Source organism: Armigeres subalbatus, chromosome 2, assembly GCF_024139115.2.
Source record: "Armigeres subalbatus isolate Guangzhou_Male chromosome 2, GZ_Asu_2, whole genome shotgun sequence".
Taxonomy (NCBI): Eukaryota; Metazoa; Arthropoda; class Insecta; order Diptera; family Culicidae; genus Armigeres; species Armigeres subalbatus.
In genome coordinates, this window is record NC_085140.1 from 192,266,232 (window position 1) to 192,285,301 (window position 19,070).

The window sequence follows — 19,070 nt, forward strand, 5'->3', positions numbered from 1 at the left end:
AACTTCTCAAGACTTTCTCAAATATTATAATATAAGACATATAATGTAAAATATTACCAGTTTGTGTGTCGGATACTGAAAATAAAAACAATTCCACACCTTAAAAACTCAAAGGTGCAGCCCTATCGGGTTGTACGGTACGGTTGAACTACGTAGCTATATCCTGTATGTAATGGACAGGTAATCGAGGATGAACAACACTCTCAAGCGATCACGCAAATTATCAATTGATAAATAATCCCTCTGTTTTGGCCTTTCTGGTCATAGAATTTAAAAAAGTGGAGTGATTCTACTGCATCCGACGTTTCGACCCTTGGTTTGGGCCTTCTTTGTTCCAATTGATAAAAACTCGCTAGAGAGTAAGAATCGTTCGATAATTGTATCTCGTGATCGTGTGGTGGCCTATCCGAGAGAGAATATGCAGGCTGAGGATCAAAAGCTGGTTCTTCAACTTCAGCATAATCAACGTCCATAGGTCACACTCCGAAAGCACTGAAGATGATAAGGACGCAATCTACGCGCAGCTGTAACGTGAGTACAACGGACCAGATCTTTACTGTACGGCAAATCTTTCAAAAATGCCGTGAATAACAAATCCCAACGCACCATCTGTTCACTGATTTCAAGGCGGCATACGACAGTATATACCGCGTAAATCTATGGGAAGCTTTTTTTTTTCCCTGTTGGGTATTTTAATCACTGCGACCATTTGTTAGATCTATTGTGATATATGCCCCATTTCATATAGCTTTGTCAAGTTGACGCATCATTGCTATGTAGAGCAATTGCATCACCTTGACTACCAGCGTCTTCCCAATACGGTATTATGGTTCTGATGAATCGCACTACCAAATTGGGACTTGTTCTCCAAACTTCAGAGGGTTCTATCAGCCCCTGTTGAAGAACTGTAATCTTTTTCTAAAATTGCCGGACAATGGTATAACAGATGTTCCGAGTCTTCCACATGTATACCGCAGAAGCGACATACATCATCTTGAAGTTTTCCTAGCAGCTTCAAGTGATAACGGCGCCTGGCCTGTTACAAAACCTGTATATGTGTTAAGATCTTTTTTTGAAAGATCTAAGATTTTGCGAGTGATAAATACGTTTGGTGTGATGAAACGTTTAGACTGCCTCGCAATCAAGGTGTTTTGCCAAATGTCCTCTATTTTAGAATGTTCCCAAGATTTGAGTTCCATTCTAAGAGAACACGCAGATACACCACAAAAAGGTTCTGGACCTATGAATTGTCGAGATGAACCAAGTCTTGCCAGCATATCAGCTTGTTCATTGCCTTCAATGCCACAATGACCAGGAACCCAATATAGGTTCACTTTGTAACCACTACCCAAGGTTTGGAGTGACTGAACACATTCCCAAACGAGTTTAGATGTGCATGTTGCTGATTTCAAAGCATTCAATGCTGCTTGACTATCAGACATTATGCAAATATTTGAATGCCAGAGAGCTTGGAAAACAGATGGCCACTTTCCCATGGGAATCGAAATATTCGTCCCTGGGCCAGTCACGCCTGCTCCAACTTGATTGTTCAGTTTTGAACCATCGGTGTAAAACACAATCGATCCAGAACGAAGATTTGGTCCACCATTTGTCCATGTGCTTCGCTCAAGATTAATTACATCAAAACATCGATAAAAGTTGTATCTTCTTCTCATCCAATCATCGTTGTTTGTGATCAGTGAGTTGATACTTATTTTGTTTAGAATACTAAGATGTCCTGTTAGGTCACCTTCGAGAAGGTTTGAATCTCTTTTGATCTTCAAAGCACTCTTCTCTGCTTCTAATTGAATAAATTGATCCAATGGTAGCACGTGGAGCAAAGCGTCTAGTGCTGTGTTCGGCGTGCTTCTTATCGCACCAGTTATTGAAAGAGTAGCTAATCTTTGAAGTTTTCCCAACTTCTTCTGTACCACCCTTTCTTTTGTTTTTGGCCACCATACTAATGCGGCATATGATATTCTGGGTTTCACAATCGCCGTATAAATCCATTGAATCAATTTTGGCTTTAGTCCCCACTTTTTACCGAACGTCGCCTTACTTATCCATAAAGCATTTGTAGCTTTGCTTAATGCTTCTTCAAGATGTAAGTTCCAATTCAGCTTACTGTCAAGTCGAACGCCAAGATGCTTGACTGAGTTTGAAAGTTTCAAATCTGCTCCTTCCAGTTTTAATGTAGGTAAAGAATAATTTCTTCTCCTTGTAAACGCCACTAGTGTGGCCTTTGAAGGGTTTATGTTTAATCCTTCGTTTTCACACCATAATGTGATGAAATTTAGGGCAATTTGCATTCTATTAGAAATAACACAGTCATATTTTCCTCTCACCAATATAACTATATCATCTGCGAAGCCAATTATCTCGAAGCCTCGAGCCTCCAGTTGTTTGAGAAGATCGTCAACGATTAAAGACCACAATAGAGGTGATAGTACGCCTCCTTGAGGGCACCCTTTTACTGCTCTCACACTAATTGATGAGCTTCCAAGGTTTGCCGATATTTCTCATTTTGATAACATCTCGCCAATCCAGTCAACAAAGCATACATCGAAATCTCGTTTCAACATAGCATTCTTCAATGAACCGTGAGATGTGTTATCGAATGCTCCTTCAATGTCGAGGAACGCTGCAAGTGAAATTTCTTTTGCTGCAAAAGATGTTTCTAACTTTGTAACTAACTTGTGAAGCGCTGTTACTGAAGATTTACCCTCCTGATATGCATACTGATTTTTGCTCAGAGGAGTATTCGTTAAATAAGATGATTTTATGTGCTCATCTATTAGTATTTCCATTATTTTTAGTATAATGGACGATAAGCTAATTGGTCTGAAGGATTTTGGGGATGATTTATCCTTCTTATTAGCTTTTGGGATAAATGTGACACGCACTCCCCGCCATGCAGTCGGAATATAGCCTAATATTAAGCTCGATTGGAACATCTTAGTCAGAACGGGTGTTAAGATTGCTTTTCCCTTCTGTAGTAGTACAGGAAAAATTCCATCCCTACCTGGAGATTTGAAGGGTTCAAGTGAATCAATCGCCCATTCAACTTTCTGTTCGGTGAATATTTCATTGGCCAGAATGCCAGCATTGCTCCTGGTGCAATTCATCCCAGTGACTTTATTCGTTTGTTGAATATCTCGCCTGGCTTCATTAACACCAGTTTGCATAACAGATGCATTCTGGTCCTCATGTGAATTGATGATAGAGCACGGGAAGTGTGTTTGCATCATTACTTCTAATGTTTCATAAGTTGTCTTGGTAAAAGACCCGTCATCTTTTTTAATAGTCCCAAGACCATTTGTGTGATCTTTAGCAAGGACTTTCTGCAATCTAGCAGCTACTGGAGTACTTTCAATGTTTTCACAAGTGTGTATCCAATTTATCCTTTTAGATCTTCGAATTTCTCTATTGTAAGCAGTTAGGGATTCTTTGTATTGTTCCCACTGTTGTGTACGTTTAGCCCGGTTAAAGAGTTTCCGGGTTTTTTTCCGCATCTTTTGTAAGTTGGTATTCCACCAAGATACGTCTCTATTTGAAGAACGTTTCTTAGCAGCGCAGCTGACTTGAAAAGTTTTCAGTATCAAGCAAGAAAGTTGCTTAGAACTTTTTTCAAGTCCATGACTAGTATTTAATGAGGTGCTTAAGTTTTCCGCCTCACTAGCCAAGTTTGAGATATAATATTCCCAGTTAGTTTTCCTGGGATCTCTTTTGGTTTCTATGAGTTGATTTCCAGCCTCATATTCAAATAATATGTGCATGTGATCAGATAGAGATATTTCTTCTGATACATGCCAATTTTTGATTTTTTCCGAAAGTGTATGACTACACAAGGTTAAATCAAGAACTTCTTGCCTGATGGCATTTGAAAAAGTGGGTTTGTTCCCCCTGTTACATATATCTACATCATTTTTTGCAATATAGTCGAACAGGTTTTCACCTCTTTTGTTGATATCCGAACTAGCCCAAATAGTGTGATGAGCGTATGCGTCACAACCGATAATGAAAGCTAAATTTTGCTTCCTACATAATGAAAGAAAAGCAGCTACTTCTGGTGGAGGCACATCGTCAGCATCTCCCGGAAAGTATGCTGAGGCGACAAATATTTCCGTTTTTCCACGAATTGTCGGTACCTCCATCATAACCGCAACAATATCTCGTTCAAGCTTACCAGACTGATCAAAGCAACGGTGGATTGTATGCAAAACTGTGTGAAGAATTCGGGCGTTCGTTCCAGTTCGTTCGCATCGCGCCGGGGACTAAAACACGATCATGCACTTTCGTAATAAGATGTGGAAAATGTATCCGCAGTACAAATAGCACGTGCTATCAAAGAAATCATCGTCACAATACACCACGTGGCGGCCGAATTTTCAAAAATATCATATTTTCGTGACGTTTTTCGATTTTTTGCATTCGTAAAATGTACCTCCCAGCTTAAGCTACCTTCTGGATACTGGGTCCGTTGTAGAGTTGGGTGAGCTCGTGGTTTATCCTTCGCCACCACACACCATCATCTTGCACAACGCCAAAGATGGTCCTAAGCACCCGTCTCTAAAATACTCCGAGCACTTGCAAGTTGCACTGGCACATTTCCGATATATCGGAATATCGATGTTTTACCCGATTTATATTCCACCTCTGAAACAGGTTAGGGGCCGTACACATATTACGTAAGCACTTATGGGGGGAGGGGGTCGGTCAATATCTTATGCTCCATATAAATAAAAATTAATTTGTATGAAAAAAAATCTTACATGGGGGGAGGAGGTGGTTTCGAAAAACCCAGAAAAAATGCTTACGTAATAAGTGTACGACCCCTCATTGGATATCCTGCTAAGATATCAAAGCCAGATATCGAAATTATACCAGGGACACACATTTTGCTTCACTTTCACCTCGACAGATATTCTGCTAGAAAAGCGTTCTTTGACGATTAACGATTGCTAGTATCCGCTCATTGGGCTGCATGATTGAAAGGTTGGTGGACTGAAGAAACAACCTGGAGTGAGAACTTATCTCCCTATGGTTTACGATGGACTTGGTGAGTGTTCTGTTGACTTGACCAATTGTTACAATAAAATGGGTGATAACGTAGCAATGATCACTAAGATCACAGTCTAAGGTGCTATTCGTTATGCGTTCGGAGATCTCAGTTTGACAGACAACATGATCGAGAATGTTGTTACTCTAGGGAGTGAGTGCTAGTAATGGACCCCTTAACGACGGAAACTTACTTCAATCGCTTCGCTAGAGTAAGACTTATGACAAATTGCCATTCTGCAGCACTAGATGACAAGCAACAGGTATCAGCATCGCGTTTCGTACATAACACATGGTAAAACATTCGTTTTTACTACTAAAATATGTATTTTAAAATTATGTAGCCAGGTTGCCTATTATGGCCACCCCCGGGTCCATAATACGCAACATCGAGTTTGTTTACATACGTATTATGGTCCCCCCATCTGATTTATATGTTCCATTTCCACATGTTCCTGTTGCCTATTATGGACCCCCCTTTCTGTGCTAGTAATGGACCCTCTAGCGCTTTTACATCCATACATTAGTTAATATAACTAAATTTCAGTCTCCCAGTGCAAAACAATTGTATGGAATTACTACCCTGATAAGTGAAGCAACTTTATCCTATGGCAGTTTGCAGGAAATTGTAGATTCAAGCGTAAACTCTCGGTTTTTGTTCAGGGGGTCCATTATACGCACGGGGTCCATTACTAGCACTCACTCCCTATATTGTCTTTTACGTCAAAATTCAGTCCTTCCCTTATGAAAACTGCAATTCCTCCAGAAGAATTACTGTCGGCACGAAAACACGCTTATATATCCAGGAATGTTATAGAACCTTCCACGAATATTAATTTGTAGCATATTTACTCCAACAGAACTAACGGATGTAAATATTCCATCGGGAGATGATGCACGAAGATGTTGAGCAAAATTGTTGAAATCCATTATATGGTAAACCTGTACATACTGCCAATTAATTGACGTTGAAGAAAATGTGTCTTCTGTCGCTGGTGATGGCTTTTTACTTTGACTTAAATTCATTTTATTTCATTATTATTGATTATTTACATGTTCTTACATTTTAAGTGATTGATTCTGTAGACCTTCAGCTTAATTAAGTTAATTGGATTTTTTTAAATAGAAACTTTAAAATCATGTAATTGAATATTCTTACATTTAGCCTTCAAGGCGTCGGTATGGTTTGGAACTTCAACCACAATTTGATAACCTAACTACTCTATTTACATTACGAAATTGTATAACCTGAAATGGGACAAGCGCGCTAATCGCTTCTTGCTCCGAGGATATGCAAAGGTCGCGCAGCCTAAAGTTATGACGATTTCCGTCGTCACTTCTTCACACAATTGATTGCACGTCATTATAGACGGAGTGGTTAAAAACATAATGGCGTCTAAAATAAACAAATAGTACGAACTTTGGTAACATAAATGTTTCGATAACATTTATAACGTCTTCATACGTTACTTCAAATTCATTATTACAAAGAATTAATAAAAAATTTCGCATGGCAACTTCCGCTTGAAGAATAATGGTATGAAGTCTTCGTTCTTCGATGTCGTCATGATCTGTCAAGACGACTGGTTGCACGACGAAAACTAACGTCGTGTGCGTCATTGACGATGCATCGAGTAGCAATGAAGACAATACAACTCGTCGCTACTGTGGCTTTTCTTGCTGCGACGATGACTATTGTTAGCCCTGGTTCGAAAACTGTCATAGCATTATTAGGGCTACTCAGCTCTATTGTATACAAACGTGATTGTAAGGCCAAAGACACGAAGCAACTCATAAGCAGGATCAGAAGCAGAAATCTGGAAAACGAAATGACAGATCTGTACAGCGTTCATGTAATACCAGCAAGACTAAGTTGCGCCGCACGGTGAACCACGGACCATATGCTAATATTCATTAGTCAAACTTTGAAGACTAATGACAACTCTTTGTATAACAAATATCAGATTGGACTATACTTCTTTGTATTTTTTCCCAAGCCATTCTTTTCTTTCCAATTTTAGTTGCCACCCGTTAGTTTGTACACCAGGCCATCATGCCATACATTGTCGAATGCCTGCTAAGTAAGGCCATGACGGATGTTTTTGAGACAAACTTGTTCCGTCGGTGCAGAACGACTTGGCGAGCGTGGGGCGTATCCGAGGATGGAGAGATGCGGCCTCGAACCGTGCATTGTGGCGTCAAATTGTTGATTCAGTGTTATCTGTTTAGATGTTAACTAAATAAATGAAATGAAATTGTTCCGTCTGAGGACGTTGGTAACTCGGGTCAATTGGTGTACGGTTGATCGACCGCGTCGGAAACCAAACTGTTCCTCGAGCAAGATGTTGTAGTGTTCGGCAGACTCAAGTAGCCGGCTGTGAATTGCCTTTTCAAACAGCTTTGATAACCCTGAGAGAAGGCTGATGGGGCGATAACTTTTCGGATAGGCCTTCATGGTTTTCGATGATTTGATATAGGCCATCAATTCGACAGCTGAGATTTCCAATTCCCCCGAGAAGTCGTTGAGAATAAGATGGATGTTGTTAGCATGCTCTCTAACGGCTGCTTCGTGTGAACTGACGATGTTCTGTCCAAGATTATGTGAGCTGACGAAGTGACGACCTATTTCAGTAACCTTCTCTGCATGAGTTATCTAGCGATCCTTAGAGCCATTGCTGTCTAATGGGTTCAAATGTGGAATGGGCCGAGGCTTAGATTTTAGAATTTTTGTTAGCTTTCAGAGCGGCTTAGCACAGTCTGGGAGAGCGCGGATCTCATTGGAAAAATCAATATTTCTGAGGTCCACCATTCTGTCCGAGCTGAGCTCCTGGAAGACGACCGGCTGGGAGACGTGATCGTTCCAGAGCAGCACAAGTAGAACAAAATTTGTTGCAGCAACTTGAATGTGACTTAATTTGCGGTTCATGTTCGTGATGAAAATGTCGAGCGTTGCATGGGCCCCGGACCATGTCAACCGGGTAGGGCTGTTAGGGCTCAGGATGGTGTAGTGGCCTTCTAGCTCGTCGTTGCACCAGACGACTCCGTTCTGGTTTGGGACGGCTTTTCATCACGATTGGTGCTTTGCGTTTAGGCTCTCCTCCAAATCCCATACTACCTTTTGGCGAACAGACTTTTTGACAGCAGCGCCAGCTTGCGATTCAAAGTCGAACTATTTTTTGAAAAATGATCAAGTAAGCTCTGCGTTTTTATTGTTTACTAGGTCAATAAATATTGATTTGAACTGTCAATTTTCAGCATGCTATTTTGGATTCCGCGGAATGTAGGAGATCCAACTGCATTATTATATGGGAAGAAAAAATCATGGCAGCTCACTAGGGTAAAAGACCCAATAGTGGAGGAACTAAGCACGTTCCGCCACTATTTATTGGTTCCCACCAAGCCTATACTTCATTTCACTTACCTCAAGGGTGCACATGGAAGTTTATTAATTATATTTGATCCGAAAGGGGTCCTAATTACAGTAGCATCCATCATTGTTACCTAAAATGGTACCTCCAATTATTGGTGCAGTGTTCCAATAGTTGCGGTATTTTTTAATTCGTGTTCCTATAGTTGCGAATTCCATTGTTTTCATATGGGACTCGCAACTATAGGAACACTACCGCAACTATTGATGCAAAGCAGAGAAAATGAAAAGGTATTTTAGTGATCCTTTACCCATTTTGATGCTATTTTCAACCTGTTTTCATGTATTTCGTGTAATGACAGGTCAACAAATTGATAGACTATATGGGTTGCTGCGGTAAATACGTAGATTGTGTAAAACAACACTACCGCAACTATAGGAACACCCACGACTATAGGATCTTTTACCCTATCATTTTATAGAACCAAAAGGTATGTACACAGACCCCACAATCATGGGTCACACACTAATATGGGTCATTTCCATTTGATCAACATGCAAAATGGAGTGACTAATTATTGTTACAAAGTGACCCAGATATGTGGGGTCAGTGTAATATCATAGACCAATATGTACCATTACCAATTTCAGAGTAAGCGTCAAATTGCGTCGAATCAACGGTCTAAACCTTGGCCTAAACGAAGTCCCGACGCTGATTTTGCTGTTAGAAGTTAGGGAAAATAACGGTATGTATTGTAAAAATAACTTTGTTTTCTTCTTTAAAGGAAATCTGTAAATCGTGTTTTTTGCTTTTCTGACGAGCATAAAATCTATGACGAAATTTGTCTACATATGCGCACCCGACGAATGGTTTCTAAAGCGTTCATCTTTATGGTAATTTTGGGAGAACTGCCTTAGGAATTGCCACGACGTTCACATCTATGAAGAAGAAATATATTGAATAATGAAATAAACATATTAAAACAAAAAAAACTCATTACGTTTTAATATCATGATATGGAGATGAGAGCTGGGAGATTACTTTTACAGTCGGTCATTTAATTTGGCTTTTCTACACTATTAGGTTGAATGTTCAAACAGCGAAGTATGAGAGGTAATACCTACCCACGGCATACAATTTTAAATCATTAAATTAAACAAATCTAATAAAGATCACAGAAATGGTATTTATTATGTTCTCCTGGTACTATCCAAATTTGCCTGAAGCCTGAAATCAGTACCGTTTACCGATAAATAATTTGATTTTATCGTTTAACACAACATATGTTTGACGTTTGAATTTTGTTTTGGTTTTATACCATTATTGAAGAGCGTCGACGCGTTTTAGTGTGTGTCGCGTTGCTAGCATCTGAGCGTTAACGCGCATCTACGCGATTACTACGATGAAATAGTTCGACCGCCATCCGTTGAAGCGCTGGCATCGCGCGTTTACCCGTTTTTTGCAAGAGTGGACTACATATATTGTTAATAGGGGCTTTGGCAGGTTTTGTTCTATTATTGTCAGGGGGTTTTTTATAACCAATTATGCTCAAATTTGGATTCAACTTTCTTTGCATATCAAAGAATATTGTGGCCAAATTTCATACAATTTGGTGAACAAAAACCCCCTTGACAATAATAGAACAAAACCTGCCAAAGCCGTCATCTCCCCTAAATAATATATGGTTTAGGTCTCCGGCGATGATGAACTGCCCCTACCGCCGAGTGAGATTCACTATATCTCTTCGTAGTTCGGCCGACGTGTCATCGTCGACTTTGGCTTGTGTGGGACAGTAAGGCACGATGAACGTGACGACTCCGACAGAAGTGGTGACTTCCACTCCAACGGCTTCGATAATTTTGAGCTTGAAGTCCGGCAGCAAGTGGCAGGCGATTGCCACTCTTCCTCTCTGGCGCATGTTCGATCAAACCTCACCAGCCTGAAGCCCGGAATTGTTGCACTTACCTCAAGCTTCAGGTGGGTTTCGGTGATGAAAGCCGCGTCAATCTCCTTCTCCTGAAGGAAATTGCTGAGCTCGACGATTTTGCTCTTGAGCAAGCAAGCGTTCCAGTTTACCAGACCCAATCTGGAAGCCATTTTCAATGACGAAAAGGCCCAGAGTGTAGATCTGGTCGAAGGAACCTCTCAACAGTAGCTGACTGTCTTAGCAGCTTTAAGATTGCAAATTTATTTTAAATTTAAGTTACAAAATATCCTTCTTATTCATTGTAACCGTTGGTCGCTTCTGCTCGAGGTTTATTTATAACCGGTGGATTAAGCGCCACTTCCGGGATCCTGAAGACAACCGGTCTAGTTTTTTTGCCTGACTAATACTCGACTTCTCTCCTCAGGGGTAACTCAAACGGTCGCTGGCTGAAACTTAAAATATTGCTTTGCACCAAGTGCTTCTCCAACTTGGCCACCTCCCAAGTTACGTTACTCTCAAACTCTTCCAACCCGCCAACAAATCCCGGCAGAAATTATGCAAAGCGAATGATCAAAGTAGTCAACGGAACGGAACGGAAAAATTAACGGAGTGATCTCTCAGCGATTACTCTAACTAAAAAACTACTCGATCTTAAAATTCATGGGGTTTATTTGTTTCGGGTTGAACACATTTGGAATTGGTACGGAAATAGAAATGTTTATCTAGATCATGGCCATGTCTACACACTAGTCACATACCTGCGCAGTGATATGCAATTGTGGTACGCAATTGGCGACGTATTCCAAGGGCCGAGCTCTCCGAACGGTCCGTAGGGTTCGGAGCGTTTTGGACCACCGTCGATTGATTGGTTCACTTTTCGCTTCTCTTTTTGACGAAACTTCAGCACACTCCGTTTCGCTACCCCGAAGGGCGGGCCTTGACGAGCGCACAGACTCCACAAAAAACTCCTCCAAACGATAAAACGGCGGAAATGCCGTTAACCCTTTTCGTCAACTCCGGGTCGACTCCGAAATTCCAGCCCGTTCCAAAAAAATCGCCACGCGCTGGAAGTCCAAGGCGAAACATTAATTAACATATAAACATACAACCAGTAGTTCGACAAAAATTTACTTTTTTTTGGTACACTATACTATTTAAAATTGAAATTTGCTAGAGTCGGCTACACCGACAACAGAATAAAATCTAAATAACGAACGAAACAAACTTATTACAATCACGTACAAAACCACTTCAATCACTTTAATTACTTCGACGAACTGAACGTTACTCAAATTCTCTAAATAAAATTCCTAAACTCGCAAAACTTCTAACTGCCAATGACTGAGTTTGAGTTTGCTCTTGAACAAGAAACCTTCTACAAAAATGAACCAATTATTTAGCAATTATGCCAATTTAAATTTCAAATAGCGACTTAGAGTTTGCGCCATCGGAAACATCGAGCTAACTTTACTACATAGAACATTACAAAGTATTGTTCCCATATTGAATATGGCTGTCGTCATAGTACTTAAACATCACAACATTTAGTCCAGACACAAACCATGTCGACGAATTGCTTTCTCATTGACACGAATCGAATTTAATTTGAATTTGAACATTATTTTACTTAAAAAGAAAAAAACGTCAAAAACTACAAATATTAAATTCAAATAAAATAGACGACACGTAAAAACTATTTTCAAAAACTTATTTACACTTGATTTTGCGATATAAACGTCTGAAGCTACGGAAATTTACGTAAATTTAAAACGGTTAAAAACGTAAAACGTTACATCATAAAGAAAACTTACATTATAGTTTCTTCGTTAATCTCCAAAGCACGTATTGCCTAACTTTAACCAGATTCAAATCTTACTACTGCTATCCATCTCGCACTAACGACAATGGTGTTGTGTTGGAACTCGAATATAAACTCGTACGTTATCAAGAATTTTGAGCTTGCCAAACACTCAGGCAAATCATCACATTATTTCCAACAGAAGGACTAAGTAATTATTTTGAACGAAGAATGTTAAAGTTTTTTACTGATCCGCAAACAACAGAACAAATTATTTCGATAATCTCGTGCACAAGAAAATACAACAAACGTGCACTAACTTTTATTTTATTAACTGATTATTTTACTCACCCGGACAAAGCAGAACCAAATATAGCAAAAGAAAACAATGACGCAAAAACTTGATCTCACAACAGAACTGTATTTGTTTCGGTCAACGGAAAAGCCAACCCTGTAACTACTTCAAGAATTACAACATATAATGTCGAATTCCGATTTCAGAACCCGATGAAACTCTTGAATCGCCATCGTTATCGAAGATAAGCGAACCAGAAAGGTGCAATTCGTGAGAATTTCAGTGACGACCCAGAAAAAAAAAAACATAAGTCGTTACCAACAACCACAACAGTTGCCGCCTTCAACCTTACTGCCAATAGAAGCCACTTTATTGCAAATGATCAAGTAAAAAAGGCTGCATAGACCAATGCAAGATCTTGACTTACCCTCAATTATTTGACAGATCACAGAGCTTGTTTACAGGGTGTTAGAATTAAAATCGATCAGCTGGAAATAAAAATCCGTAATTTTCTTTCGAAACCATTTCGATCCGAATATTCTAGTGATATGCTTTGATTCCTACCATAAATCCACCACAGCAGACATCAATATTCTTAATTAATCGTAAAACAGTTTTTCCGGAAGCTGCTCCAGAGACTAAGTCCCTGTAAACAAGCTCTGTGAACTGTCAACCTACGTCATCATGCACTGGTCTATTGGTTCAATAAAGTGTCATGGCCGCCTGGGTCTGGATCAATTGCTCAGCAGTACGCAGTTACTTTCCCAGTTTCTTTCCTCTTTATCATAAAAGATTCGAAGTCCCCCTGCGACTTATGTTAACCAGCTTTCACTGTACTGTACAACAGCGTTTAATGATGTGGGTAGGACGTCTCTCCAATTTAGAAAGGAACAGCGTATATCACAACAGGTCATGCCGCTGTAGATTACCCGAGTTTTTGCCGATATATATTCCTAAGTTCCAATCATTCGTCTGTAAATACGGCTACATTGTAAACTTGGATGGATTTCAAAGAAATTTAAAGTTCAACGAATTAACCTTCAGTGACTCGCATTGTTGTAAAAAGCACAACACCTTCGAAAAAAGCTCGCTTGTCGTTCACAACAAGGGCGAGACTGCGTGCGCGATCCAGGACCATGCGAGTCCCGGAAGGTGAAAACAGTTCGAAAGGCTTCTTATCAACGGAATCAGTTCCCGATTCCCCAGTTCCCCAGCATTACGCACATCTGCTGATGAACTCAATGATGCTACAGGATGTTGGGGCAGGACAATAGTCGACGCACTCACCCTATATGTGTGAATGGAATTTTCCGTATGCACGCTTACCACTGTGCGCCTTCACAAAAATGGACCACCATGTTCTGAATTCATCATCAAATAAAACAACATCGTGCAATGCGCGTGTTTCACCCTTCCCATAGTGACACTGACACTGGCGCTGGATGTTGTGATTACCAACTCGGTGGCCGTTGGATTGCAGTAGCAGCCTGTTCAACTGTAACCATGGTCAGTGAAGTCATCAGATAAAAATTACTGTTAACGCTTTAGTAGTGCCTGGTACACAGGCTACAGGATTAAGGAATCCGAACCCGGCCAACTGGCCGGGGTGTAAGGAAAACGATCCGATCCACCTGATGATTTATTACGAACTAACTTTTCTTCATAGTACGGTGTCTTATTTATAGTAGCTCTACCCTATGGAATGTTGCAGAATTGTATACAACTATTATTCTCTATCCTATTGTATGCAAGCTCTATTATAGTACTAAATATATTGTGCGCAGTGTGTGCCTGGCTGAATGATCTGAAAGTGTCAATAGGAATACTTTGTACATAAACAAATTGTTGTTGTTGAAGACAAATATAGATTGGTAAGTTATTATACATCATTTTCGTGTTTTCTATGTGATTATAATAATGTTTTGTATCGTTCTAGGTATGCTATGTAATGCTCCATGTATGGAGCAAGGTATGTGAAGGGGGTAAGTATTTAATGCAATATAAGTGGTGATATGATGACTTGTTGGGGCCTCGGCATGAGGCATGTCATCCACTGGTGTGGTGTGCTTGAAACACCCCGGTGGCTTGTCGATGGCTTCAACATTCCGCCCACCAAATTGTTTACAATTTTCAATAACTGGGTTTAGATGGGAAACGATTATGTTGCTTTTCGATGTATGCAATTTATGATGAACTTCGATGTGGCACGGGTTGATGCGATCTTTATCTTGATGATGACCTCAGACTGCAGTTGTGTTGGTATTTATGATGATTTCCCTTGTGTTGGTTCACGCTACTACGTTGAGCAATTGGGTTGAATCGATGTCTTGAATGCTTGACTGGTGTTTCTTCGTTGATGCTACTAACTTGGATGGGGTTGTTGGCAAGCTTCACACCGCTCACCCTGAGCGATGTTGCTATACGATTTCAGCCGATGTTCAAATGATGACACTCTGCTTGCTGATGCGATGACGTCATAGAATCCCTTAAACGATCGGGCTGGATCGAATCGACGATGAGTTTTCGTTGATGCCGAGGATGCAAATTGTTGACTAGCTTCACACCGCCCACCTTGAGCGACCAGGTTGAGTTGTTGAGGTTGGGTGGAATATGATGAGATACGATTTTCTCCGATGTTTGTAATGATGATATAATGCTTGAACTGGGTTGGACTCGAATCGATGAATCTTTGTTCGTTGACGATGATGTTTGGTTGCTGATGAATTTCATGCCGCCCACCTTGAGCGACCGATCTGGATGATGACTCGACTAGACGACTCTTTTCTTGATGATGATGATGTTCGTTTGGATGTTTATTGCTGATTACCTTGCCGCTCACCTTGAGCGATTGATGACTTGACTGGGTAAACTTCTTTTGATGATGATATTTGGTTGGATGTATAATGCTGAAGAGCTTTACGCCGCCCATCTTGAATGATCGAGTTGATGATGATAATCGTTGGAATACAGGTAACTGACGAGTCCCACACCGCCCACCTTGAGCGATTGGGTTCAATTGGTGACTTTGGATGAATGAATGTTGTCGATGTGCAGTTGGATGCGGGTTGGTAACGAATCTCATGCCGCCCACCTTGAGCGATCGGGTTGGAACAATAGCTTGACTGGATGAATGGATTTTCCAGGAGTTGATGGTTGCTTGACACTCCAAATTGATTTATCTCGATGCCATGATGGTATTACGATGATAATTATCCTGCTTGTGTGCTTCACCATTTGTAATCGTCTGTTGGCTTGAAATGGAGTCAATCTTATGGTGTATTCTCGGATGAACTACACGCAAATATGGACTCCTCCAGTCCGGCCACGCTTTAGATACCGAGGAACAGAATCCAAAACAGAAGATGCATCTTGTGGTATACTCAACACGACTTTGGGATGAGTACCACGGAAATATGGATTCCTCCGGTCCGGTCACGCTGGAGGTGCCGAGGAACAGAATCCAAAACGAAAGATGCATCTTGTGGTATACTCAACACGACGTTGGGATGAGCACCACGGAAATATGGATTCCTCCGGTCCGGTTTGCTAGTCTAAAGGTGCCGAGGAACAGAATCCATGACGGGAGATTGACTTCTGCTTTCTGTCTGTGGCTAATCCTGTGGTACAGTCTGATGCAGGCTACACGCAAATGGATTTCCCAGCCCAACCACATGGAGTGCGTTGCGGGAAATATCCTACGATCGGAGGATAGTCACAGAAGAGACGGAGGTTGATGACATGACGTACGGGAGTTTGACACACACTTCAGGATCCACTTTTGTTGGTGTCCAATGATGTTGCACAGTTTCACTTGATGGTAACGATTCCACTCTACTCACAGATGACGATGGCGTTCGCAAAGGAATCGTGATGGCGTTGATGCAGAATTTAGATAGGCTTCTATTGTACTCTTGAAACGGCCGCCAGGCCTTGGCGTCTATCCGCAGCTCGAAGGACCAATGTTAACGCTTTAGTAGTGCCTGGTACACAGGCTACAGGATTAAGGAATCCGAACCCGGCCAACTGGCCGGGGTATAAGGAAAACGATCCGATCCACTTGATGATTTATTACGAACTAACTTTTCTTCATAGTACGGTGTCTTATTTATAGTAGCTCTACCCTATGGAATGTTGCAGAATTGTATACAACTATTATTCTCTATCCTATTGTATGCAAGCTCTATTATAGTACTAAATATATTGTGCGCAGTGTGTGCCTGGCTGAATGATCTGAAAGTGTCAATAGGAATACTTTGTACATAAACAAATTGTTGTTGTTGAAGACAAATATAGATTGGTAAGTTATTATACATCATTTTCGTGTTTTCTATGTGATTATAATAATGTTTTGTATCGTTCTAGGTATGCTATGTAATGCTCCATGTATGGAGCAAGGTATGACAAAAAGGGTAAGTATATAATGCAATATAAGTGGTGATATGATGACTTGTTGGGGCCTCGGCATGAGGCATGTCATCCACTGGTGTGGTGTGCTTGAAACACCCCGGTGGCTTGTCGATGGCTTCAACAATTACTTCTACATGGAATGCACACTTTCATAGATTTATTTTAATCATCAGGATCGGCAGGGGATTAGAATTAGTATAATCATTCGCAGACGTAAATCCCATTGATGTACTTTAATTTCAGAGGAAACACAATCAATTTGTAAAATCATGCATATCAATCCTTATTATATTGATTCGCTTTCGGTCGTGTGTAATAGAATATTCATTAAATTTCATTTAAACAGGAATGCTGTTGGGATACCACAAATCCGATCAATCTTTCACATTTCCTTATTAAATCAATACAAATATGAACTAATTATACAAACTGTAATTAATAATCTTATCAACAGAATACAATCGCTTCCGTAATGTGCAGCACTGAACAATTATCGTGTTTCATAATGACTTAATAATCATGGAGATAATAAGGTGAAGAAGAAAGTTTACTCAACCGTTCTCGTCGTTGTCGTCATCTTCGCCGTCGATTGATGTGTCGATAAACGTGTATATAGAGCAGTAGAACGAAGGAATGTGCTGGCAGCACATCTGTTCAGAATTAATACGCCATGCCCTGGCCGCAGTCAGTCAGCGCGGTTGATGTCTTTAGCAGTTGCACTTCCCCCGCATCGTCCGACCAATCGCTTCCCGCCTTGTTTTGATTCGGTTGCTGCGTCGCCGTTGCGTGCTGCTTTCTTCTCATTCTGCACTCGTTGGGACCCCGCATGGTTAACGATGTCCCGATCAAGATCAAGATTCGCCAGTCGCATATTTGTTCTTGTCATCTGGGATTCATGTCGTGCGGTTCGTCAACCGAGCGACCGAGAACGACTGCCGTAGACTGTTGCTGTTGGCCGGTTCACGCAACTGTAGCTGCAGCAGAGTTATGTAAGCTGTTTTGTGCCACATCCTCGTCGCTCTTCCTGTCCTGGGCTGGCAGTGCAGCTGACGTTGGAATGGCTGACGGCAAACAGAAGCCCCGGTTCACAATTTTTCCGACCTGGCATAGACTTTTTGTCTCGCTTCATTCATGGTGTCATCACGCGTCATTTATGCGTCTGCCTTAGTTAGAGGTTGTGGCCCCACGATGGCTACGGTTGCAGGCAGATGATAAATGGATAGACCACCACTGCTGGGTGAGAGTGCCGATCTAATTCTGTTTATTTTTTCAATCAGGTTTAAATTGCTACCAGAAGTTAAATTTTTTGCTCAAGGATATCGTCCTAAATGGTTTCGTTTCACATTACTTATAAATTTCCATTTTATAACCGAGAAACGAATGCAAAAATTATCCAAGGCTTAGCGTCCCCAACAACCTGAAGACGACCCAATGAGTACTTTATTAGGGAAACCAGTAATGTTCCAAATTATCTCTGGAGCAGTGATGGAAAATGTCAAAAAAATTTCATGGCATTGATATTACTAATTTCCTAATAACTTTTTTCAACAGTCATTTACAGTTCGGATTTTTCGATTACAATTAGTACTTAAAGGGTCTTAGAACTTTGTTAAACAGACCATTGTTCTAAATACAAAATGTGAGCCAAAAATTCGAAATTAAAAGAATGTCACGGAATGTCATGACATTATTGTCATTTGACACTAATTCGGCTCTTACGTCGCCAATTTCAAATTTAGAGCAAACAATTAGAAAAAGTTACAGGTCCTTTGAGGGCTACATGTTTATTTGGAAAACATAATTCTAAATGACTTGTGAAAAAAGTTATTAGCAAATTAGTCCCATGACATCGAAATGACATTTCCCGTCACTGCTATGGAGGCAATTCCTGAACTGGAAGGAATTTCTTAAGGATTTTCAGAATGAATTATCGAAGAAATTTGCAAAAACTGATTTTTTTTGGATAGGTTTTGCAAAGGAATTGCTGAATATATTTCCGAAGGAATTCTCATAGGAATTTATGATGTAATTTACATTAAAATTTAAAAAAATCTTTCAAAAATAGCTCCGAGAAATCCTTCGGAACTCGTCTTATGGCGTTGAAGACGTTCGACTAAAAGCTCAAAATAATCTTCTTATCAGATATAACTAAATTTCATTGAAACATTCAGTTTGGTGGGTCACGTGCCCCAGCTTAGCTCCGCTAGTGGAATACGT

At 40.5% G+C, this 19,070-nt stretch overlaps 1 protein-coding gene across 1 annotated transcript; it reads right to left on the reverse strand.

Moving 5' to 3' along the window:
• Positions 1–14,432: 14,432 nt before the first annotated feature.
• Positions 14,433–16,202, reverse strand: LOC134215666 (uncharacterized). Its single transcript, XM_062694800.1, has 2 exons — positions 15,286–16,202; positions 14,433–15,215 (listed from the first exon to the last, which is right to left on the reverse strand). Exons 1-2 carry the CDS (start codon positions 15,526–15,528, stop codon positions 14,874–14,876), a joined length of 585 nt encoding a protein of 194 aa, XP_062550784.1. The 5' UTR covers positions 15,529–16,202; the 3' UTR covers positions 14,433–14,873.
• Between the last annotated feature and the right edge of the window lie 2,868 nt (positions 16,203–19,070).

Bases quoted from the DNA above. Each gene is read 5' to 3' on its own strand.
- LOC134215666 (XM_062694800.1), bottom strand. From the start codon at position 15,528: ATGAGATTCGTTACCAACCCGCATCCAACTGCACATCGACAACATTCA. The intron at 15,216-15,285 runs GTGAGCGGCAAG...AGAGTCGTCTAG, and splicing joins CAAGTCATCAATCGCTCAAG to TCGAGTCATCATCCAGATCG.